Source organism: Ahaetulla prasina, chromosome 1 (genome assembly GCF_028640845.1).
Source record: "Ahaetulla prasina isolate Xishuangbanna chromosome 1, ASM2864084v1, whole genome shotgun sequence".
Taxonomy (NCBI): domain Eukaryota; kingdom Metazoa; phylum Chordata; class Lepidosauria; order Squamata; family Colubridae; genus Ahaetulla; species Ahaetulla prasina.
The window spans coordinates 181,400,165-181,425,602 of NC_080539.1; the positions used below are offsets into that span (position 1 = coordinate 181,400,165).

The 25,438-nt window shown below is 42.2% G+C and overlaps 1 protein-coding gene across 5 annotated transcripts in view; it reads right to left on the reverse strand.

The window, feature by feature from the left end:
• Positions 1-25,438, reverse strand: part of CLIC5 (chloride intracellular channel 5) — a 108,150-nt gene that overhangs the window by 15,630 nt on the left and 67,082 nt on the right. For 4 of the 5 annotated variants that reach the window (XM_058183676.1, XM_058183657.1, XM_058183641.1 and 1 more), the window contains exons 2-4: positions 21,057-21,166; positions 20,653-20,778; positions 19,352-19,458 (exon numbers count right to left, since the gene is read on the reverse strand). In XM_058183676.1, the coding sequence (XP_058039659.1) occupies positions 19,352-19,458; positions 20,653-20,778; positions 21,057-21,112 (289 nt within the window). In that variant the 5' untranslated portion in view covers positions 21,113-21,166. Of the gene's footprint in view, positions 1-19,351; positions 19,459-20,652; positions 20,779-21,056; positions 21,167-24,197; positions 24,219-25,438 lie in introns of those variants that run through there. The other variant, XM_058183666.1, reaches the window with a different exon arrangement.

Sequence of the window (25,438 nt, forward strand, 5' to 3'; positions counted from 1 at the left end):
ACAACAATTGCTTTAAGAAGTTCTGAAGTAGCTAAATTGGGGGAGGGGGGCTATTAAATGCACAAACTTCTGGGATTATTATTATTGAAAAAGGTGAAGTAGGAAGATCAATACAGTCTCACCATAATACAAGAAGGAAGAAAAAACCCAGCAGTAACCCATTTTAAAAGACTCCAAATAATCAACTCCTTCCCATCCTCTTTCTTCCTCCTACTCCTCAGGTTTGTTGAAAAACAAAACATGCTCCGGAGCCACAATCTGCTTGTCAATTAGAGGGGGAAACCAAATCAGCTTTCAAATGTGTGGGACATGTCCAGAAAATGCTTTGCTTCGAAGCATTGGAATTCATATTAGTTCTTCCTCTGTTAACAGTCAAAATCCCCTCCCCCAAGAGCCAATGCATTTTAGGGTGGGTGGGTGTCTATCTGCAGCCATGCCAGCCTCTCTGTTTTCCTGGCCGCCTTTCCCATATTTTAGATAAAGACTAAGAGAATAAGAAAATAGGGTAGAAAGGGGGACAAAAAAAACAACACCACCAAAGAAAAAGCTTTCTTCCTCTCTGATTTTTGAAACTCTTCTATTTTCAGAGCCTGTTGATCACACTAAGCTTGGATTTTGGACCATGTGATGGCATGGCCAGAAGTACCTTTTAGGAGGGCCCTGTGTTGCACATGTTGTTGCTAGTTATACATGTCATTTTAAAAAGAAAAGCTAAAAAGGACTGAAGTGTTGCCAGATTCTCAAACAAAAGTGTTACTATCTCTTTTTAGTCAGCCCATAAATTGAATTTTTACACTGACATTCTCCTGTCAGAATAATTTCCTTCAGCTGCTTTTTTCTTCATGAGGCACATATTAAATGGTAATGATGGCAATGAACCTAAAATGCTATTATGAGAGCAACCCTGAAAATCCTAAAAAATCAATTGGGTTTTAGAATAATAATACCTGAAGAATGAAATATTTTTCTCTCACAGCCAGGAAGAAATTATATTATTTTGTTTTAACCTCCCTTCCAAAATCAACTTATTTATTTAACTTAATTTAACTCAATTTGATTTTTGAAATCCTGGCTCAACCAATCAGTGTCTACTTTTGACCATCTGCTTCATATTTTCAGTTGGAGATTGCCAAATGGAAGTGGGATGGAGCATGAAATACAGAGCCATGCTTTGTACTCCATGTCCTGAAGCAGAGACCAAGAGCACCCATCTTCTTAGGAGTTTTAATTTCTTGAAGGAATGGACTCTTTCATCTTTAACAGTAATCTGGTTGAGTTCTGAGACACTCCTGTTTAATTGTTACATGCAGTGTGAGAAACTTCACAGGTTGTGGCATGTTGCCATTATTTTTAACTCCCTCAGTTTCAGAAGCAGTTGGGAGGACTTAGGATTGTCTTCCCTTCTGTCAGCTTGAAATTTGATGGAGCTTTCAATGCTTTGCCCAGAGATCCCTCAGATTTAGTACCACAAAATTCCTTTCATCTTCTCCCCTACTCCTCCTCCCATACAAGACAAAGAAAACAAACCTGTTCTAGAAAGGGAGGGAGGGAGGGAGGGAGGGAGGGAGGGAGGGAGGGAGGAAGGAAGGAAGGAAGGAAGGAAGGAAGGAAGGAAGGAAGGAAGGACTCTGCCCCTTTGTTCAGGGTACTGAACGGGCATTTCAAATCCATCAAACTAGCATTTCACTTTCAGGATCAGAAATTCAGAGCCAGGAGGAAGTATGAAGCAATAGTTCCTTTCAGTGGGAAAATTAAGCACATCAAGCAACAAACAAAAGAAGTTTATCTTCACTGCAGGTGAAGGATATTGCGGGAACACCAAGATCTGGAACTGCTTTCAGAGTATTAAGATTCTGTTCTGTTTCCCTTCCCCCAATACTCCCAGCAAAGAGTCCGTCAGAGGCCTTCCTTTTTTTTTTCCCTTTTATTTACATAGATACATGTCCTGGCCACGTCTACCCACGGGCCTGCCAAGTTTCTGGAGATAACGAGGAAATTATAGATAAGGCCAGAATTACTCACGAATATATTCTTTCCTCCATTGAAATAGTTAGCTCGCGCCAATTCATTAGCTCGCGCCAACTCATTACTTTGTCCAAGACAAAAAACCAGGAAGTCCCGCCTCCTATTTATAGTCTCTGCAGATGTCACTGCATGACAATTATGACTTGGCTTTGTCCCAACTCTTCCGCTGCTGCGCACGGCGATCAAGCCTTCGTGACCTTGCATCGCTCCAAAACTGTTCTTGGGCGTTGCCAAATCAGAAGGAGGCTCCATGGAATCAGGCTGTGCCGGCCTCCTCCTCCCTTTGAGTGGGTGCCAGGGAGGAAAGGGCTCAAGAGAAGCAGGGCTGGCCAGGTCTTCTCCCTCACTTTCTGAATCATCCGAGTCCAGGAGTCCGGGTCCAGGAACCTGGGTCACAACACTATCCTCACCGCAGGGCCCTTCCCCGGGCTGACGATCGGGATGCGGTCGGGCTGGGTTCTGCTCATGGAAGGCCTGCACCAGGTCAGGGGCATGAGCGTCGGAGGCATCTACCCAGGAGAAATCAGTCCCGTATCCCTTCCACGCGATCAAATATTGGAAACGACCCTTCAGCCAGCGGAGTCTCGTGACGCTGTGGACTTCAGATTCCTCCGATCCGTCCTCGGCGACAGTGACGGGTGCTGTTGGGCACCGAAGGGGACTCGGTGTGGCCTCAGGAACCAGAAGGGACCGTGAAAACGGGTGGATCCGCATGGATCGTGGCAGGGTCAGTCGGTAGGCTACCGGGTTGATGACTGCCTCGACAGGGAACGGGCCGATGAATCGGTGGTCCAACTTCTTTACCGGGCGGTCGGACGGGAGGTGTTTGGTGGAGAGCCACACCGGTCTCCAACTGCCAGCGGGCGTTGCCCGTCGGGAGCGGTCGGCGGACCGTTTGTAGTCCTCCTTTGCCCGATTCAGCTGCTGGCGTACCAACTGTTGGACCGCATGCAATTCCGTCAGGAAGGTCTGCGTTCGGGAACAGGAGAGTCCGGTGGTGCCAGAGGAAGAGCCGGATGGTACCCCACATTGGCAAAGAACGGGGTCATCTGAGTAGAGGTGTGCTGAGAGTTGTTAAAAGCAAACTCCGCCAGGGACAGGTAGTCGGCCCAGTTGTCCTGTTGCTGGTTGATGAAGCAACGGAGATACTGTTCCAGTATACCGATGACCTTCTCTGTACCCCGTCGGTCTCCGGATGGTGCGATGACGACAGACATACCTGCACCTCCAACGCGCCATCAGGCTCTTCCAGAAGCGGGCTGTGAACTGAACTCCGCGGTCCGAAACCACCCTGTCCGGTAGACCATGGAGGCGGAAGATGTGCTGCAGAAAGAGGCGGGCGTTTTGCGGCTGTGGGCAGTCCGCGGCATGGGATGAAGTGTGCCATCTTGGTGAGCATGTCCACCACCACCAGCACCGTGGTGAACCCAGAGGACGGCGGCAGGTCTGTCAGGAAATCCATAGAGATCGCCCCAGGGTCTGTCGGGTGTCGGCAAGGGTTGGAGGAGCCGGGAGGGGCCCCGTGGCGGTCTTGGCTTGCCGGCACGGCACGCAGGATGTCACGTAGGCATGTATATCATGCCGCACTGGGCCACCAAAAGGTCCGTGTCACCAGGTGGAGGTCTTGAAGAACCCAAAATGTCCTGCTGCAGGGTTGTCGTGGCACTGGGTCATGACGAGGGCTCGGAGTGGTCCTGTGGGTACATATAATCGCCCCGAAACTTGAGTAAGTCCTCCTCCAAGGTCCAAGGAGGCGTGGGGCCCACCTCCGCTCTCCTTTGCTGCGACCAGGCGTCCTGGCGCTGCGCCTCGCACCTGGGCCCGCAAGTCCACTGGCTCCGTGCTGCGGCCAAGGCTTCTGCCGGCAGCACTGTCCGTGGAGGAAGGGGTCCTTGGCGCAGAGGTACTCTGGCTTGCGGACAGGGCATCCGCCCTCCGGTTGTGACCGCTGGGAATGTAGGTCACGCGGAAGTTGAACCGGGCAAAACAACGACCACGGATCTGCCGCTGGTTCAACTTCCGAGCTGTGGTGAGGTGCTCGAGATTCCGATGGTCGTTCGGACCTCCACCTGATGTCGGGCCCTCCAGATGGTGTCGCCAAGCCTCGAATGCAGCCTTGATAGCCAGCAACTCTTTTCCCAGATAGTGTAGTTGCGCCGGAAGGGTTGAGTTTCCGGGAGTAGTAAGCGCAGGAAAAGTGTGCCACCATTCGTCGGAGCCTGTAGCAGCACCGCTCCCAGAGCCACATTGACGCGTCTGTTTCCACCACAAAAGGCCGGAGCGGGTCGGGATGCCTCAGGACGGGTTCCGTGACGAAGGCTTTCTTGAGGGCTGTGAATGCTTCTTGCTGCGGGGACCCCACCGAATGCAACCTTCTTCCTGAGGAGCTGGGTAAGTGGAGCTGTCAGTGTGGCGAAGCCGGGATGAAGGTCCGGTAGTAGTTGGCGAAGCCCAGTAGGCGCTGAACATCCTTCACCCGACGAGGGCTTCCCAGCTACACAAAGCTTCTACTTTACATGGGTCCATGGCTATGCCCTCGGGCGAGATGATATGCCGAGGAATTCTATGGAAGTCCGGAAGAAGACGCATTTCTCCAGCCGCATTGAGTTGTTGCTCCATAGCGTTGCAGAACCAGACTGGCGTGTCGAAGGTGGCTTTCCTGGACCGGGAGTAAATCAGGATGTCGTCGAGGTAGATAACCACGAACCGATCCAACATGTCTCGGAACACGTCGTTCATGAAGTGCTGAAAACGGCGGAGCATTGGTCAACCCAAATGGCATGACAGTGTATTCGTAGTGTCCGTATCGGTGCGAATGCCGTCTTCCATTCGTCTCCTTCTCGTATCCGCACCAGGTTGTAGGCCCCGGAGATCGAGCTTGGTGAAGATCGTGGCCTCCGCAACCTTTCCAGTAGCTCCGGGATGAGCGGCAGGGGTAGCGATTCCGCACCGTAATGGCGTTTAGCCGGCGGTAATCACAGCATAGGCGCAAGTCCCTGTCTTCTTCTTCACAAAGAGGACCGGGGCCGAGAGAGGGACTTTGAAGGCGGATGAACCTCGGGCCAGGTTTTTGTCCAGGAAGTCCCTGAGGCGGCCAACTCGGGCTCCGACATGGAATACAGGCGTCCCACAGGCAGTGGTGCGTTGGGCAGAAGGTCCACGGGCAATCGTAGGGCCGGCGCGGGTAGTCGGTCCGCCTCCTTCTCGCTGAACACGTCGGCGAAGTCCGTCAGCTCAGGAGGCAAGGTGATGGCAGCGGTGGGGGCGTTCTGGCGGCACAGGTGTGGCGGATGTGATCGACGCACTGCAGACTCGGGAAAGAGATGGCGTTCGCGACCAGGCCACCTGAGGATCGTGGGTCGAAGCCAGGCCATCCCAAGGACCAAGGAAAATGAAGGTCCGCCGTGACATAAAACTGGATCGCCTCCTCATGGTCCCCAATAGCCAGGCGCAAAGGCTGGGTGGCGAATTTAATGGGGCGGACACCAGTTCTCGCCCATCAATTGTCTCTACCGCATCGGAGGGTCCACGGAACCACGGGACCGCAAACTGGGTCACAAAGGCCTGGTCCATAAAGTTTGTTGTGGCCCTGAGTCCACCAGCGCATGCGCCTGGAGCCCGTCCGACTGGTTCCCCAACCATATCCGTGTGTCCAGAATCAGATGCCGAGGGGCCCAGAGTCTACTTCCGCAACGCCCAGTGGGGCTTAGTACGTGCCCGACCTAGGGTTTCCCGGTCGGGCCTGCCCGCTTCCGATTGGTCACGCTGTGATTCGGGACCGGCGTGCGTGCCCCACTTCGCTTTCTGGGGCAAGAAGCGGCGAAGTGGCGGGCTCCCCACAGTACAGGCACAATCCCCCTTGGCGCCTCCGGTTCCGCTCCTGGGCTGTTAGGCGAGGTCTGGCCGCTCCCAACTCCATGGGCTCTTCCGCAGCGGTTACAAAACGTGGGCGACCCTGGGTGCTGGTGGTGCAGGAAGTGGGGTGCAGATGTCGACGGAGGGTCCCGGGGTGCGACGGGACGGTCGCCGTTGCAGACGGGCATCGAGGCGGAGACAAAGGGCACCAAGTTGTCGAGGGTCCGCGCGCCCACGCGGGCCAGCTCGTCTTGCAATTCCTCTGAGAGTCCCTCCTGAACGCTGGCCCACCAGCGCTGCATCATTCCAGTCAGAGTCCTGGCACAAAAGACGAAATTCGGCGATGTACTCCTGCAGGGGCGTTTCCTTGACGGAGTTCCTTAAGGCGCCTGGTTGCCGCCAGCATTCGAACGGGTCCTCATACATGGTGCGAGGTGCTGCCAAAACGCTGTTGGTCCGCCAGCAGGGGCTGTCCTGGAGCAAGAGGCGTGGCCCATCGAGCAGCCGAGCCGGAAGAAGGTTAATCACGAAGGCCACCTTAGCCCGGTCGTCTGGGAAATCCTCTGGCCTCATAGCCATGTAGAGCTGGCACTGTCCCAAGAAGGTCGGGAACATCTCAGGCTGCCCAGAAAACTTATCCGGCACGGTTATCGGGCACTTGCGGCGAGGAGGAGGTGGGAGGATGGGGGGCTGCAGGCACATTCCGGGCAGCAAGTTGGCCTGCCAAGTGAGCCACTTGCTGCTGGAGCTGTTGATTAGCTGCTTGTAGCTGCTCTAACTGCTGCTGTACCTGCTGCTGATCCATCTTTGGTGGAAGATGTTTTAGTCAGGTCTTGGACAAAATGTTCTGTTTCCTTCCCCAATACTCCCAGCAAAGAGTCCGTCAGAGGCCTTCCTTTTTCCTTTTATTTACATAGATACATGTCCTGGCCACGTCTACCCACGGGCCTGCCAAGTTTCTGGAGATAACGAGGAAATTATAGATAAGGCCAGAATTACTCACGAATATATTCTTCCTCCATTGAAATAGTTAGCTCGCCAATTCATTAGCTCGCCAACTCATTACTTTGTCCAAGACAAAAACCAGGAAGTCCGCCTCCTATTTATAGTCTCTGCAGATGTCACTGCATGACAATTATGACTTGGCTTTGTCCCAACTCTTCCGCTGCTGCGCACGGCGATCAAGCCTCGTGACCTTGCATCGCTCCAAAACTGTTCTTGGGGCGTTGCCAAATCAGAAGGAGGCTCCATGGAATCAGGCTGTGCCGGCCCCTCCCCATCCCTTTGAGTGGGTGCCAGGGAGGGAAAGGGCTCAAGAGAAGCAGGGCTGGCCAGGTCTTCTCCCTCACTTTCTGAATCATCCGAGTCCAGGAGTCCGGGTCCAGGAACCTGGGTCACAACAGATTCCTAATGTGGAAGTTGGTTACTTGTGAAGGATTGAACAAGGTTTGCACCATTTGATAGGTAAAGCAGGTAAAGTTAGCTTTCAGAAATACCTTTGTACCTAGGTTGCTGGTTGGTCAGCCTTATTTTTTTAGTATAGAGCTCAAAGTATTTCTCATGAGGACAGTCTATTGGGCCCAGCTATTTACTGACCCAAAAGCAGGGGTGAAATCTACTTACCTTCCCAACCGGTGTTGTGACTTCGGCCCTTGAGCCTGTTCTCATGGAGAAGAGTGACTCGGAAAGTGAGGGAGAGGAGCCAGCAAGGCCTCCCTCGCCAGGACCCTCCTCGCTGGCACCACCCCAAGTTCTAGCTGCAGGCTAGGAGGAGGAGCTGACAAGGCCTCCCTCTCCTGCACCCTCCTCCTCCCTGGCAACGCCTCAAGTCCCAGCTGCTGACGATCAATCCTGGATTGATCCAATGCAGCGACGTAAAGATAAGCGTGCGCAACAGAGGAAAAGGTGTGACAGGCTCAGAGATTGCTGAGTCACTGAGCCACACCCCACAGGGTATAAAAGTGGGTGAAGCTGCCATGTGGCCCTTATGATGGACAAAAAAAAGGCTACCAAGGGTGCACTGCAGCTCGGTTGTTGGAGGGTTAACAGACTTTGTCAGTGAGTTTTGGCAACGGACCTTGGATACGAGATAACGGACCCAGCACTTGGCAGGCCTTTGCACTGCCAAGTGCACTTACACTGCCAAGTATTTCCTCAATTGAAGAAAATCAGGTCTGTAGCAAATAAAAAGACTGGGAGACATGCCTCTTTGTGTTTGCTCTGTGAAGTGGGGACGGTGACAGAACAATCGGTTTGGAAATGCACATGCCCCATGTGTGCTCTCCAACCCTCTGCGCATGCACAAACCCTTCTGTACATACGCAGAGAGTAAAAAACAGTTTACTTCCTGGTTAAAACCAGGAAGTAATGACGACTGGGCTGGTGGGTGGAGCCTCGTGCAGCCATCGCTACCGGTTCTCCGAACCACTGGCCGCCATCACTACCGATCTGGCCAAACTGGGAGCATTTCACCCCTGCCCAAAAGTAATACATTTCTATTCTCTTGGTCTAGAACAGGGGTGTCAAATTCTTGGCCCGTGGGCCAGATGCGTCACATGCTGGCCCCACCCCTGCCCGGTTTAGCAAAGGAGAAAAAAAATCCCAATACGTCACGTGATGCTGCTGTGATGACGCGAGTTTGACACCCCTGGGCTAGAAAGATATTTTTCTACAGTACAACAGTACTGTATCATCCTCTATGATGATAGAAAAGGTATTATTTACATTTAAAAGGCATAAAAATAAAATGCAAAATAGCCCCCTTTTTAAAAGAATAAAGACCCCAAATATTTTGCAACCTACCTACCAGCTAACTTTCTTTGCCAGAAGCCATTACATTTAATGGCCCTTCTGTAAATGGCTTCTTTTAAACCAGGGGTGTCAAACTTGTTTACCTTTAGGGCCGCATCAGGGATGTGTTTGACTTCAGGAGGCCGGGATGGGCGCAACCAGGGTGGGCATGGCCAGCTTGATGTCACTACTCGTGTCGAGGCACCTGTGGCAGCCCTAGCAGTCTACCAGAGAAAATGGGCTCCTGAGCTCCATTTTCAGCTGAGATGGCCTCCCGCAACTCTCTGCCAGCGAAAATGGAGGCACCCACATGCGGCCCTCCCAAGATCCATTTCGCTGGCAGAGGCACTGCAGGCCAGTCCTTCGCTGTTTCCAGGGTGGCCAGATCTAAGTACCCTGTGTGATGGATCCGGCTCCCAGACCTTGAGTTTAACACCCCTGTCCTAAACAATGTCAACACTTAACATCTATACTGCAGGGCCATCTACTGGCTTCAAAATGGGGGCACAATCAGGCAAAGTTCCACACCTCTCTATATGTATACTTCTTACTACTAAGAAGACACAGAGCTTTGATCATCCATTTGCACCCTTCATTTTAAAGCCACCTGCTTTCATGGAGTGTGTTAACAAATATGAAGAGAGCAATGTGCAAATGGGCAACTAGCCTGTTTATATTTAGGTATAGAGTAAGTGCATAATGCCAATGATCTAGCAGCATCAGGGGCAACTCATTTATTTCTGCCCATAGCTCCAGTAGATTGATACATTTTATAAATCCATTAGGTTGAGAGAAGTGGCATTCTTGAAAGTGAGTCAGTGGTTACCTGAACTTTAGCTTTGATGTAACCATATATAAGTCAAATATAAAACTGACAAGCCACCTTAGGTGATTTGATGATTAAAAAAAAATCTTAGGTTAATTTTACAACAAATTCAGAAGTGAGTATTCTAGATTTAGTGCAGGAATTGCTCCAGTTAAGTGTCAAGAGAGTTTATAATGATGGAGACAATAAAATCTGTCATAGCAATGTAAGAGAACATTATTTTAGTGGTGCCAATACCCCAGATCTGTCTTTATATTTGTTTTAAAGGCAACTGGTCTTCCTTTCAATTGCAACTGAAATGATCTCTGTAAATCTATGGGCTGCTTAACTGTCATGCAGAGCCATGTTCAACAAACTATGACCTGCGTGCAAAATGAATCATGACTGCTGCTACCTTAGTCCACTGATTGATGCTTTTTCTTTTTATTGCTCTTCTCATCCACACAAAATTTATCTCATAACACATACAGATGAACTGGGTGCAATATAAAATGAGTGAAAGAGGAAAACTGTTCATAAATATTCAGTCTCACCCCAATAACCCGAGATTTATTCTCTTTTTAAAAAAAAAGTTTAAAAAACTAAAACCACCTTCCTTGATCACTTCCAGATTCATTGCGATTGATATTGTATGAGGTCTATTGGAATTTTCTGGTATGCGGGGAATAACAAGCTGGAAAAGAAATGCAAGGTCCAAAAATAAAAGAAATCCACTTCATCAGTTAACCAGATTTCAAAGCCATCACATCTTTGTTAAAACTTTCAAAATAGCAGAGTTGAAAGGGACCTTGGAGATCTTCTACTCCAACCCCCTATACCACTACAGACAAATGGCTGTCCAATCTCTTCTTAAAAGCAGTGATGGAGCAGCCACAACTTCTGAAGGCAAGTCATTCTACTGGCTATTCAGCTGGTTAGTTGAAACTAACCAACTAATTTTTAGATTTAAATTTGATCCGTTGTGGTGAAATGTGCCCATCAAAGGTCACATTTACCCCACAATTCAGCTTCTTAACAATCCCATTAGCTTCAAGATGGCCAATTTCTGTAGTTTCAGAAGCAGCCAGTTCTTCCAATGTGGGTTGGGAAGCAACTTATGCCAGAAAGGAGTTCAATCATGGAAACCATGTACAAAGGCAGGAGAATGTTTTGTTTTGTTTTAGTCCCAACATTTCTCCTCTAACTGAAACAATTAGTATATTTATCAAAGCTTTTTCAGTTATTTTGTATTTTAAGAACGTTTGTTAGCAGTGACTTGTATTCTATTGCATTGAGCTCTATTTTATAAAACACCTAGAATAGTATAGCTGGTATAGAAATATAATAATTATAATAATATAAGTGCACATATATAGTACTGAATATATGAAGCAATATAAAAACGTGAATCAATCTTTAGAAGCTTTTTTACTTGATTTCTACAATCTCAATTAATGAATTAGAGTTGGAAAAAGCTGGATAATATTACAATAAGGGTACTGTGATACTGAACACAGATTTGTTTTCAAAAATAAAATAAAAATAATTTTAAATCAAAGATTTACAGTTCTATAATTAAAATGGAAAAATAGTGTAGATTTTTATTAATTGCAATTATTATCCCCACACACTGTCATATCCATATCCAAACAGCTTTTTATCCCATTTTCTTATATTAACAAAGAAAATGTGTTTTTATGATTGACTCTTTATTGAGCAGGTCATAATCCATGAAATTCAATGGAGTGTACAGAGTTAGGATAGAACACTAAAGCTGTTTTTTCTGACTTCTCCTCCATTTTTATTCCAAATGTTTCAAAGATTTAGACCCTCTGAATAATAATTACTGTATATGCTTATTTCTAAAAGAAAAGTGTTATGTTAATAAAAGATGAAACTATTTTTGGGGGGTTCAGAGCAAGATGTGTCTAGCCCAATTCACTGAAACCATATTTTCACAATATGCATATATTCTGGCTCTCTCCATTCATCACCTGCTGTACGACTTAACGAAAGCTTTAGCTCATTTCTCCACTACACACCTAGGGTGTCTTTTGGAATCAGCCAGCCATTGCTGAAGTGATACAAAGCCTGCCTCATGATTATTATTTTGGCACTATAATGGTTGGATGACTTTGGAAGATGGTAGAAGTCACGGGGGTGGGGGGGGTGTCTTAATGACATTTTTAGCATTACTTTTCTGCCTTGCCTATAGCTTTGAGATTTGATGAATCAGATGAATTACAAGAGGAGTTATTTTGGAACAGCAGCAGGGTGTTTTTTTTCCTTTTAGTTATTCTTGGCAATTTTCTCATATGGATGACAATATGAACTATTAATAAGGTTCGTTTGCAGCAAGTATCTATAGTCCACTTGAGTAGAAGGGGCCATGGAGGAAGAAATCAGCATGACTAAAACTAGCAGATGAAACTACTTTTGGGGGGATGCCCAAGGGGTATGTGTGGTTCCCCAAAGACTTGAGTCATTCTAAATCCTTGCAAAATTTTCATCCAATTTTCTGGTAATTTTTAACATGATAGAAGGAGAAATGCCTTTAAAATTTCTAAAGTTTTACTTTTTATCTATGTTCTTTCTGAAACACTATCCCCGGAGCACCTGTCAAAAGCACCCGCAATAGCTCCAGCTTTAAAAAGTGTTTTCATTCCGGTATCATAGGTTCAATGGATTACTTGAATAAGCCGATGCAAAGTGGAAGTCTGGAGTAAGTCCATTATTTTTTCTTCTAAGCGTTTTCCAACATACTTTTGAGAGGCTAAATCAAATGATCCTGAATGCTTTTTCTGTGTCTTATTTAACTCGCCCATTTTAAGTAATGGTACCTTCACAATAGTAGTGGGCTCCACTAATCTTCGCTACCAGTTCGGAGCTGTGAGAGCATGCATGCGCACGCTCGCTTTGCTCACACGTGGCACTTCTGTGCATGCGCAGAGCATCCGTGATGATGTCTGGGCAGGTGGGCGGAGCCTCCCGCTGCTGCTACTACCGGTTCTCCCAAACTGGGCCGAACCGATAGAAACCCACCACTGCTTCACAAGTGGAATTTTCTTTCATTGGAGGAAAGTATGACTGCCTTACAACAAGGAGAAAAAGAGAGGTGAAGAAATACTTTCATTTCAGTATCTGTCAAAAAGATAGAGCATTCTTAAGATGACTTCTGTACAGGGGGTCAACCACCACCTATGTCAAAGCTACATAGCATTCCCATTCCATTTTTGTTACACAGACACCCACTGGAGGTAAGTGAGGTAAATGAGGATGGTAAGCAAGGGCCAATTCTGCCCCTGTGAATGCAACCATGAAAGGCTGGTGTTTCCATCATGACACATTTTGCTATGTTACCATGACCGTAATTAAGAACAGATGCCTAATGAATCCCCAACACCTTTTAACTTTACATACCAAAAATCTACCCTTTTGAGAGAAACAGTTTAATGTAAACCTCCTAACTCCTGAAATTAGAAAAAGGAAGAACCTAGTTTTGCTCATTTATAAGATGCAGCCTATCCAGTTTACATTAGCATTACAGTCTTTGATCCTTTCAAAAATATTATGTGTAGCCCCTGGGGATAAAAAGTTGCCCATCTTTTATATATGGAATTGTCTCAGAAGGAATGATTGACAAGGTCAACTTTTCAGGGGAAGTGACTACATATACACCATCTGAGAGAGAATTCATAAACAAAGGGATATCAAAGGCTGATAGTTATAATATCAACAGAGTGCTCATTCATGCATAAAGCAAATAGGGCACATTGTTATAGTAAATGCATATATGGTGAAGGAAATTGCACTGCTTTTTTCCACCCCAGCCCAACTCCCAAGCATAGGATTGCAGAGTTTCCAGTATATATGGGGACATTTTTCTCCATTGGTGCATTACTTATAACTCTAAACTTCATTTGATTCAAGTCCAAAAATCAAGTTGCCTGGATTTCCAAAAACTTGGCATGCCCCAAGGGATTCCTGCACAACAATCACTAAGCACAAATTGGGCTTGAAATAGAGAACTATCTGGAGGCTAAAGCATCTTGAGACAAACCTTGAATTTATTCTAGCCCCACTTGGCCTTCTAAAGAAACTGTCACTAGCAATCTTGGTTTGTTGATCTGTTTCTTTAAAGAAACTGTGTTTGATAGTTTGTGCCTTTATCTGCTTCCTTTCTTTACACCACATACCAAGTACTAATGCAATAAAGGAAAATCAAGTCCTAAATATAAAGCCACTGCAATTTATAAATGAAAGATGATCATTACAGCATTCCAAATTAAGCTGCTGTGTGTTTACATAGTGTGCAGGGTAATTTAAATGATCAAAGAACAACAGGGGATACCTTGAAAATCAGGCATCCAAAGCAACTAGAATTTTTCCAAACATGCTAGGCTGCAACTAGAGAGAATAGAATTGGTTCTAAGATCTTTGGCCTAGACTATGCTGCCCCCTTGTGTCTTAGCAGCAGTCCACATTGCTTTTAAATATGTCTACTAGATTTTGAATGGCTCTTGTATTTTATATGTTTATGTTATTTTTAATGTACAAAGAAAAAGATAATAAGAATCATTAAAAAACAACATACTATTTTACTGTAAGCAATGCATTAACAGATCATTGAAAGGGCGTTTTATAACCCCATAGTAGACATGAGACCTTCATACTTCTACACATATAAGAAAGTAACAGGTATATACCAAACTACCTGACAGAGACCCAGTTTTTTTAATCAGCATTTCTCAGTATTGCATGATATCCCCCTCAAGTTTAGTTATGCTTCCCCATAGTGTCCTGTGTATGAGGGTGTGGAGTGTTTTCCTGGGAGGAAGGAAGAAATGGGAAGGAAGTTGGGAATGTATGCCAAAAGTATATACACTAAGCAGTGTCACCCAAAGCATGAAGGTCAACTCAGCTTCCCTGCTAAAGCCAGCAGACACCTACTGTGTATCAGGCAGCAATGATTTAAGATTGCTGGAGATAGCAGCAATAGCAAAGGCATCAATTCATCCTGCACAGCAGAAGATAATTGTAAATCATTCCTATATTTTACCAGATACAGGATAGGCAATATAAAGTGCTTAGCAATATTCAGGGGGATGATGGGTCCTCTCAGGTCAGATGGCACTTAGCATGCTACTAAGGAAAACTACAGGCTGACTGTAGAACAGATCACAATCTGCTCGTGTGTGAATTCCAAGACAAGTAAAGTAGAAGAAGAAAGCCAACCAGTTTCCACAATAAGATCTTCAGCAGGCACCCATCATTTTTCAAGAGAACACAAGGAATCAGTTTGAAATCCTGAACTTCATAGGTAGGGAATTAGAGGAACTATGTAATCAAATCAAATAATTTGTTAAGGATAAAAGCAGAAACTTCCAAAAAACAAAGTCATGTAGTATCTGCCTCCTGGTGGTCAATGCAACTGCCAAAGACCAAGAAACCAAAGAAAGCAAAAAAGATATCAGAACAAATGGTGTGAACTGAGACCAGCCATGAAAGCCCACAGCAGTAAAGTGATGTGAATTGTCAAGAAAGAAGAGAAGCTGATACAAAGGACAAAGCCTCAGGAAGAAACCCAGCAAAAAGAGTCAAGGAAGGACTATAGCAGCCTAGGAGTTTTTTCAACATAATCCCAAATTCAATCTCCAATATTTCTGGATTGAGCAGAAATGACTTCCTCTGACACCTTTGAGAGTCAGTTAGTGACAATGGAATTGAGCTAATGGCGCAGTTTCCAATGTTGCTATTATATCAGCATAGTCATCCTGTGTCCCAATGACACAGGATGTCCCAATGACACAGGAGTTTCAACAGGGCTTCTCTCTCTTATCTTTGCACTCCTGCCCAGTTACCTCTTTCCCTTGCCTTATTTCCATCTCCCTTCTTTTACTTGCCTACTGCAAACGCAACAGCGACTTCACTGCTCCTATCGGTTTTCTTGCTTGCTTGCTAGCTGGATGAAGTATGTGTGAACATTTCTGTGTTTGCGTGTCCAATAATAGATTGTGTATGTGAGAGAAAAGTTGGTTGTGCACATGTGGATCAATTAATTTTATAAATGGGTATCTCATTCTGCATATAATTAAATAGTAATTAAGTAAACTTGCTGCCTTTCTTATGGTTGCATATAATATATACACGCATTCATACAGGTTGCTTTCTGCATACACTTCTTTGGAGTATGAGGAATAGTAATAAATTCAGAGTCATCTTCCTTTTGGTTAAATGCAATAGGGGCAACATAAGTGATCTTAGATTTATATTAAGTACAGAATGCATCACAGGTAATAATATAAAAAATATTTTCAAAGGCAGCAAAGAAACTGAAAATAGACAGCCAAGATTTAAACTTATTTATGATTAATGGTCCAAGATTAAGCCAAGGCTCTTATTTATAATTTATGATACTATGTATTAATTTACCGGAACAGAGGCTATTTTATATATTTAATTTATAATTTACCATTCTTGCTCATAGAAGCTTACATCAATTATCAATTTTATCAATGTTCTCATTCTCTCCCCAGAGGGCCTTGTAATTTTTTCCATTTAAGAGCTAAAGAATACTGTAACCATAAACCAAAGAAGAGGAATTAAAGCTGAAAAACAATTCCTTTCCACACATGAGGAGTTTATGATTACTTGCTTTTCTCCAGCACAAAGCTTTCTGAGAGATTTGCATACATTCTGTTCATTTTTCCATGTCTACTATAAGCTTGTACATTCTCAAGTCATAAGCAGGTTAGGCATAAAAGGGAAGTAGATGAAGCCACCAAAATATTTTTCTCTTTATCATTGTGTAAAATGTATTTGCTAGAAAAAATGTCAGCCTGCCATCTTGTTGTTACCCTCCTATATCTCAAAGCAGTTCAAAATTAAAGAAATGAAACTGAATAATACAATGAAAAATGTATGATCTTGTATGAAATCAGAGAGTCCTTAGAAAAGTAGAAGGGGAACTATTTATGCAACATCCATAGAGGGAAGGCCTGGATGAAGGGATAGACAGTTGATGGCTTTGGGAACATCCCTCAGCCATGCATCTGATTTTCCCCTGACTCCCTCAGTTGCTTGCTGAATGGGATCAGTGGGAAGAGGGCTGCCATTTTTGTGTGGCTTGCCTCCCTGGCCTGTCACAGGACATGCACCTGTGACCTTGAATGTTCCACCTTCATAAAACTTTCTTTTCTGTGTATCTGCTGTGCTCAGACACCTAACAGAGAATAAAACTCAAAAGTCTTAAGAAATATTTGGGTGGGAAGAGGGAGAAGAGATATCCATGTTTGTGCTTCAGTGATTCAATTTGGAAAAATATGTATTTTGCAAGGCCTGAAAATCAAATCCATACACTGAAACCTCAAACCCTTTTCCTGAAAATGAAAATGCTTAGATTCTGACCACCTTAATTCATTATGCACACACTCCTTCTGCAAGGTTGCCAAATCTTAACTCTGGCAAAGTTCCAATAGTGAATTTCTCCAGGCCCAGTTCTTTTCATCTCAAGCTGTGGTGACAGAAGAAATTGTATTTGGTAGAATTCCCCACTCCATGAAGCTCAGAAGAGCACAGCCCTAATTACAGCCTATTAACTCAACCTCTAGTTATCATAAATGGTTTAGGAAGTTGATAACTGTGACATACACTGTGGCTCAAGCACTGCGCTAAGACAGATGCAATTGATTGCCTTTGACTTAACATGTTGTGTGACTCTTGCGGCTAATTGAACAAGTCATACTTCAAACTAATCATGACACAGTCCCATATGAGATTCCAACAATTGCTTAATTAAAGAAGTAGCATAAGCAGAATCTAAATATTTGTAGACATCTTGTAAATACATCCAAGTCGGCAGGCCTAAACTGGAGTAAAACTCATGCAACATGGGGAAACATGTCCCACACCATTTGACCAACATCCTCATTTTGCTCTATATAGTAGCAAACAATTATTCCATTTATCTTGTAGCCACAAGATTTGTTAGAACAGCAGGAGGACAGAGAAAGTTTTAATCCAATGTCAATTAATGATTTCATGTTCTTTTATTTTGGGGCCTTGATTTGAATTCAGGCCAGGCCTGAAGATTCCTCTGGTCAGACAGCTAGAAAGTCCATTGAAAGAAACTGTGCATGTGGTCTTCCAGTTCAGTTTGCAGTGAAAATAACCCAGTAAAATACCTTAATGAATGCAGCCACCCACACTGGACACCCTTTAAAGTAATTTCAGAAGCAAATTGAAAAACAGTCTCCAATGAAATCAAAGGGCTAATTCTCCATGCCAAGGTAAGTACAACATTAAGAAGGATTAGTCAACTGGAAAGAGCTTGTTACCGTACATGTTCCTCCTTAGCAGCAAATAAACAATATTTAAAATATAGCTGATAAGTATGAATAAGTTGTACAGTAGCTGTTCAGTCTATTTATTAGTATTTTAAAAGGCTACAGTGATCTGTTACATCAAGAGAAAGAAAGGAAGGAAGGAAGGAAGGAAGGAAGGAAGGAAGGAAGGAAGGAAGAAAGAAAGAAAGAAAGAAAGAAAGAAAGAAAGAAAGAAAGAAAGAAAGAAAGAAAGAAAGAGAATGAATGAATTAATACTAGGGGTTGACTCGCAAAGAGAAGATTCTTTAAAAACCTGATTTTGAGTATCCTTCCATGTGTATCTCCCTAGAATTCTTTGTTCTTGGATCAGAAATGAAAAAAAAAATTATACTTATAGCAACTACACCACTAGGACTATACAGAGAATGTCAAAGCAGAGTCTATGATGGTATGTGGTAAAGATCAAGCCTTAGAAAAACCTGTTATTAAAATGATTTGGGTGATGTTGGGGGTAGATGGAATCAAGTTGGCAGTAATTGAACTGGCTTGAAATAATAAATATGCACACTTTCTTTAAACACAGCTTGCCACAACTTGAAAATCTGGAATCAATTCCTTCACTTTCAAGATGCTTGAAAGTTGTGGAACTTTGATATGTGTTTGCTTCTGGGTTTACAATCCTAGCCAGGCTGCTCCAACCTTTCAACTTGTATATTTCAAGGCAGCAAACTTAATCAAACAAAAGAGAGAAAGACTGAAAATCCAGGAAACTATTACATGAATTCCTGTAGGGCTCAACTGAGTGAAAGGAATTTTACTATCCTAATGTGGATTCACCATCACATTCATATTATTACCATTTGAACTGAATCATGTTCCTTCTTCCACCATTTAAAAATGGGGGTGCTTAGACTGAGTTGGGAATTTGCCAACATTCACAATTTCTTTATGAAAAGAGGTAGAAAATAGTATAAATAAAATATCAAATAATGCAGAACGTGCAACTGCAAATTCCTTCAATCCAAGAAAAGGAAGAGGAAGTCATTGGCGAGGGAAGTGTGCAAGGCATCTTTCATTCTCAGCAGCGTTCTTCCCCTTATCAGGACAATTTAAGAGCCACTAACATCAATTCATACTCTGATTTAAGCAAGGTGGCTGAACTATCAATTTTATTCTACAGTTGGCAATTGGGAAAAGGCCCCTGCAGCTTTGACATTCAGCAATCAAATCCACATCCAAATTACTGTAAGAAAGCAACATGAGAAATGAATAAATGCCCACTAAACTTTCACAAATGGCAATAATATTTCTTCTTCTATCTATAAAATACACTATGGATACAGGCACCTACTAAAATTGCCCATCTGAGTGACCGTTTTAATATGCCTAAAGAACTGCCAAAAAGTGAGGGAGGAGAAACAGAGACTGAGGATTGGGGGGCGGGAAGCGAAGCGGGCATGGAGAAGTGAAGAGAATGTACTGTCAGAGAAAGACAGTATTCTATAGGTCTGCAGAGGAAGCATATGTAGTGGCTTCTTCTCTCGCAACTTACTGTTATTGTCCTGCTGCTTTGTATTTTTGATAAACGCGGAGAATTTGGAAAATATGTCTATGCCTGCAGTATTAGATTCACGATGCTTGGCTGCAAGCTTGGGATATCTGTAAATAGAGAGAGATGGTTTTTTTAAAAAAAAAATAATGTTCCCAGGAAAGTAAAAAAACAAAACTTCACAAATACATGCACAAAAGATACACTACTAAAAGACACATTTTGTTCCTGGCAAATACTGCTTGAACACGAAGCAACATTTCTGTAGATCAATTTTTGTTTTAAAAGTGCCTCTTATCTCAGCATGTCAGCCTTACATGCTGAAAATGAGTGGTGCCACAGGAAGCCAACTAGTTTTAAGTCACACTGCCGGGGTTTTATGACAAGGTTAATTGCACCAATGCTTAAAGTCAAAGAAACCAAAGAACTGTAATTTTATATCAGAACAAGCCATACATCTTCAATGATACGGAGGAGTTAGGCAGTACACACTTCATTTCATTGTAAATGTAGCCTATTGCTTAATTCCCTCTGCAGAAAATCAATCCAAGCTATAATAGACCTTTTCAGTATAACAACAGAAAAAAGTGGAGGGAGGCTCTCAGTATGTGTGCACTTAAAGAGATGTGTGATTAAAGTTCTACATAGAAATAGAATTTTAAAAAGTGGGTTGTAATTCTTAAAAAGTTGCCTGTGGGCTGAGAATCATAATCTTAAAAGATTAATCAGATTTTAGTATCTGCTGCCAGCTGCCACCAAAAACTATTGAATAAAATTTAAAACTTGCAGTCCCTGAAATCAAATGCATTTATCCTACAGACCAAGTGTTGGTGAGTGATGTCATGTTATATATGGGGGAAGAAGTATCCCACAACTCAGCATGACATAAATACTCATACTTACATATGCTGGGTCTAATACGCTTGAATGACATTCAGCTACTGGAGAAGTGAACTAATTATACAGTTTATTTGGATGATGAATCTGAGTTTATTTCCCAATTGGAGACCCAGGAACTGTGGTTTAATTTGAAACAAGATACTTCAGATGAAGATTTTTAAAAATAGAAGAACTCATGGCCTAAGGTTTCTGGCCATCAATTCAAACTCAGATAAATATAACTTCAGAGGATAGAGAAAGTAGATACACTCTTAGAATTGTAACCTGACTGACAAGCTATGAGAAAGGCAAACTAATTAAAATCAAAGTTATTAGTATATTTGTCATTTACTTTTATATAGTGCCTGGCAATTTTAACATAACTCTTAATAAAATATTTCAGAAACAAAGATTATATATATTACTTTGGAGGTGAAAGAGTTTCCTCCAAAAATTCCTCAATCTTGTTTACATCTGTCTTGACTTCTCCGTTAAAAGTCAGAAATGGTGGGTGGGTCCCAGGAGCTAAATTATGTAAATCAGCAGGCTTTCTGTGGAAACCAAGAAGAATATATTAAGATATGTTTAATCATGTATGCTCTTACTTACTCATATTATTCCTCTTTTGTAATGATTCAGTTCTTCATCTCTTTCTGAGTAGCAAATCTTAATAAGTCCCATATAATTAAAAAGGATAAGATTTTCTTATCAACATGAGAAAATCAAGATTCCTAATAAAGATGGGAATCAATTAATGTAATATCATTATACAAACATCCTTCCAAGAGGGTCAAAAACTTATAGTATTACTTTAATTGATAACATTTACCTTTTCAGATCAACTGTAGTTACATTGAATACAACTCCTTTGAGCCAAAGTATCATGAAAAGACGCTGTGAGAATGGACAGTTCCCAATGCTTTCTCCATCTATGCCAGCCTACAGATAATAGGAAATCAACAGAGAATTAAACAATTAATTACTTTAAGATAAAAATGTTTGGCTTAACAATAAAAATAAACCCTGGATTCCTTTTGGATAATTACATGGATTCTTGTGATTCATTCTATTCTGAGCATATAAATCATTTTTGGTTTTGTTTTCAAACAAAACAGAGGTATCACATATCATTACCAGCCAATGTATTATAAACTGGCAGTGAGCATTCTCTAGACTTGGAGAGAATGGATCAGATTTTATAAACAGCTATTAAACCGATATAACATTAGGCTTGAAGTCAAGTTCAGGCAAAAAAAAAAGAATGGAAATTAGGCTTTTTAGGAAAAGAAAGAAAGAGAAAGAGAGCATTCATTGAAAATATTTCTACACAAAATCCAAGATGTTAGGTATCTCTGTTGTAATTGTTGCTACTTCCAAGCTGGCCTATTGTCGTTCACAGGTCCCTTTTCCATTTTATTTGGCACATCAGGGTGACAAATAAAAAAAAACACTCTATAGAAAACAGGAAAAGAACCTCTTTGTCATTTGTCTCGCCCTCCCCTCATGCAGTGAATGATTTATTAATTTGTCTAATGTCAACAAAATAAAAATCCTTTGACAACTGATGTCTGATTGCTGCGGGAAATGTAAACAGAAGTGTTTGGAATCTGACCCAACAGGAGTGACGAGGGAAAGAACCTGATCAAAAGAGTAACTAAACTCATGGAGAGAAGACAAGTTTCCCCGTCAGCTGTTCAAAGTGGTCTCCAAATGCCAGGTGGGATGAGGAGAGAGAATGCTTGAATGAATGCTTGAGCTAAGTAAGTCTAACAAAGGCAAAAACAAGAGATAAGAGATAGACTGAAGTATGAATAAATTTGGAAAGTTGGAGAAATGAGTCCCTTAAAAATCACGCAAAGAATTCCTCTCTTCCGGGAAGAAGCAGCATGCCATGTCTGGATATTTGAATGATGGTACAAAGGAAAAGGTTCCTAAAAGGGAAAGCATCATAAAAGAGTAGTACATAAAAACATTAGTTGATTCACTGGGACAAATAAATTATTGTATATGGAGTGTTATTTGGCAGGTAAAACTGTTGTTAGGAAGACTTTCCTATTTCTACTTACACTTCTGTGTCCTCACTCCTGCTCAGTTCAAACTCTCTTGTGATCTGAGATCATGCCTTTCTTTCTGCCCTTTGGATCTGTGATAATGTTGAGAACCTGCCCCTTTGCTAGTTAATTTTTGGTTACAGCTTGTGGCTACCATCGCTTTCTCCACATGCTGCATCCTTCCTCTTTTCTCCACATATCATAAACCTGCTTTCGGTTCACTGCTCCTCTCCCAAACTCTTTAATCTGGCACACCCTTTGATTTATAAATATGATCTATCATGCTCTATGGAAGCTTGCTAACTGAATACGCGTTCCCTTTTTTTGATTTATTGGTATGATTTTGTACTGACAAATCTAAGCTGAGGGTAGAATTGGATGTTCCAAGTAAAATTATTAGAAGTGTCTCTTTTTTGTGTATACTTTTTCTCCTTTCACAGAAAAAATTGGTTTTGATATTAAATATTGAGAAAAATTAACAGAAATCAGTTTGGTCCACAAAAGCCATTGAGCATTTGAGAATTGGAAAACAATCCTATATGCTTAAAGAACATAGTGTTTTTCATTCAATTGTGTTGTAAATGTTGTACCTTGATGAACGTATCTTTTCTTTTATGTACACTGAGAGCATATGCACCAAGACAAATTCCTTGTGTGTCCAATCACACTTGGCCAATAAAATTATATTCTATTCTAATTGGACCAAGCTATATTTGAAATATTTAATCCTAATTTTTATAATTGTTCTTTTCTTATATTATTGAAAAGCATACGTACATATTTTGATATGGTGGTATTTGTACAGAATTGATTAAAGATTATTAACAATTTAATGTTTCTATAAAAGATAAAGAGAAAAATATTAATTCACTATTATGATTTCAGTATCAATGGTTATGGTAAAGGTATTTAGCTTTTTATCAAAAATTAAATATGACATTTAAAAAATCCTGCAGATTGCATCAAAATATTTGCTAAACACTCAAGGCTTTTGTCTTCAGTTGATTACTTAATTACTTAAGACATTAATTACTTATTAATGTCACCAGCCTATTGTTACTTAATATTATTTGGAAATTATATTCTAATTATATATTAGAAATCAGAATGTTTTTTATAATTTATAATTCATTAATTTCTAATTAAATGTGATTTCAAATGTTTGATTTCATAAGTTTGATTATGTAAAATCAACTAGCTGCTATCACTGTCACAACTCTTTCAAAGTTTTGGCTCCTAAGAGTCCCGCTGGGAACACCCCTTCAGACTCCAAGACACACTGCACAGCCTTAGTTAGTGAAATACTGGCTAAAATTATTTGTTCAAGGTGGGTAGAGATTCTGTGGTGGAATATAATTTGGCTTCCCAGGAAGGAGAGGCTGCTTTACAGAGGCAAAGAGTCAGTAAAGCTTGGAAAGTTTGGTGGAAGGAAGAGGGTTAAAAAAGCTCTACTCCAGATGTTCCATGAGTATATCTGTAGTTATGCAAGCAGTTGCTTTAGTCTGACAAGATTCTGTCTGCAACTGAAAAACAATAAAAGATACTATTCATAAGTAGCACTGGAGGTTTTTAAGAAGAAACTGGACAACCATTTGTGTGAAATTGTATACGATTTCCTGCTTGAGCAGTGGTTGGTCCCTTCCAACTCTAATATTCTGTTATTCAGATGTGGTCCTTGGGGACTGACAGATTCTTAAACCAGGTAATCCTTGTCAACAAGTTTTGATTTCTCATGGAAAAAAACCATAGATTTGTCTTATTGTAGATTCTTAGCTAATCCTTGAGAATACTGTGGCCTAAGGGTTGTAGAAAAGGTCAAGCAACATATCCCAGATGGAAATTTGCAGAACAATGGCGGCAGAATTTGGCGTTTTCTCCCCTATTCCCATAGGTGCTTATGGCATCCTTGCTGTTCTCACCATAGACATTTACTTTCATCAGGCTTCATCAAGATTCTGGAAGGGAAATAAAGTAACCTGAATTAATAAAGTAACCCAGAATTAATACTACCCCTTCAAACTGCTCTAGTTCTCCTATGAAACTAATTCTCTGTTTTCCTGTTACCTGATAAATTCTTTGAAAATTCAAAACGGGTTTAAAATACAAAGAAACTCTTAAGTATACATAAAATCTGATAGACTGCTTTCTATATTAAAAAACAAGTAATTACCCTTTTAGGCATTTCTACTTTATTATATAGTTTGCTGCTGGAATTAAAACAGAATTTTGGCCTATAACCAAAAATAAATTTAAATTGAAGTGAATTATATGGCTGGATGCTACTGATCACCAGACTAAATTCTTCTCTTTCCTTGCTCCCAACTTGAAGTTTTTTTTCTATGAAGAGTTGAGAGACAGTTCAGAAATATGTTGAGTGGACAGGAAAAGAACCAAAAAAGCACCCTTTGAAGCTCTGAAATGATTCCAAATCTTTGATAAAAGACATATTGGAAGAGGTCAGAATAGCTTTGATCTGTCCATTTGGGTTACTAACTGAGGATTCAGCCAAAGCAAATGCGTACTGCATGTAAGGGTGACTGTGTGTCAATATACCCGATGTTCTGTCAGCTACAGACCAAAGGGATGGAAATGAAGATAGAAAAATATTTGCATTTTTCTACTCTCTCCTAAAATATAGCTCCCCTTGCAGGAAAAGAGAAATTAATTTAGAGCAGCTCTCATGCTGTCCACATTTCTGCCCTAATTTGGGGTTGTGGCAGGCGACTGTACAAGGATTGGATCCAAAACTCCTCCCATCCTATCCAGGACTCTGCATCTCCTTTCATAACTTTCCAAGATTGGAATTTTCCAACCTCAGAAAGCACCAGGGAAGAAATCTCTAACTCTTGTTGGGAGAGGGCGAATCTCCACTGTCGTGGTCTCAAAGGCCACATAATGGCAGTCTAGATAATATTATCTGTTAATTATCAACCACTGAACACCGATTGTTTTGAACTATGAAACAATATCAAAAGATCACCCTTTTAAATTGGCACTCTAACATTTTTCAATATACGTTGTTTAGTTGCATACCCCTGCAGATACATTCCTATCCTAAAGTTGTTAGAAAAAGAGCATTAAAGAGTCTGTAAGGGAGAGGGAAAGCTGCCCCTCTCCTGTTTGAGGAATACAGGTAGTCCTTGACTTAAGTGTCAACCGT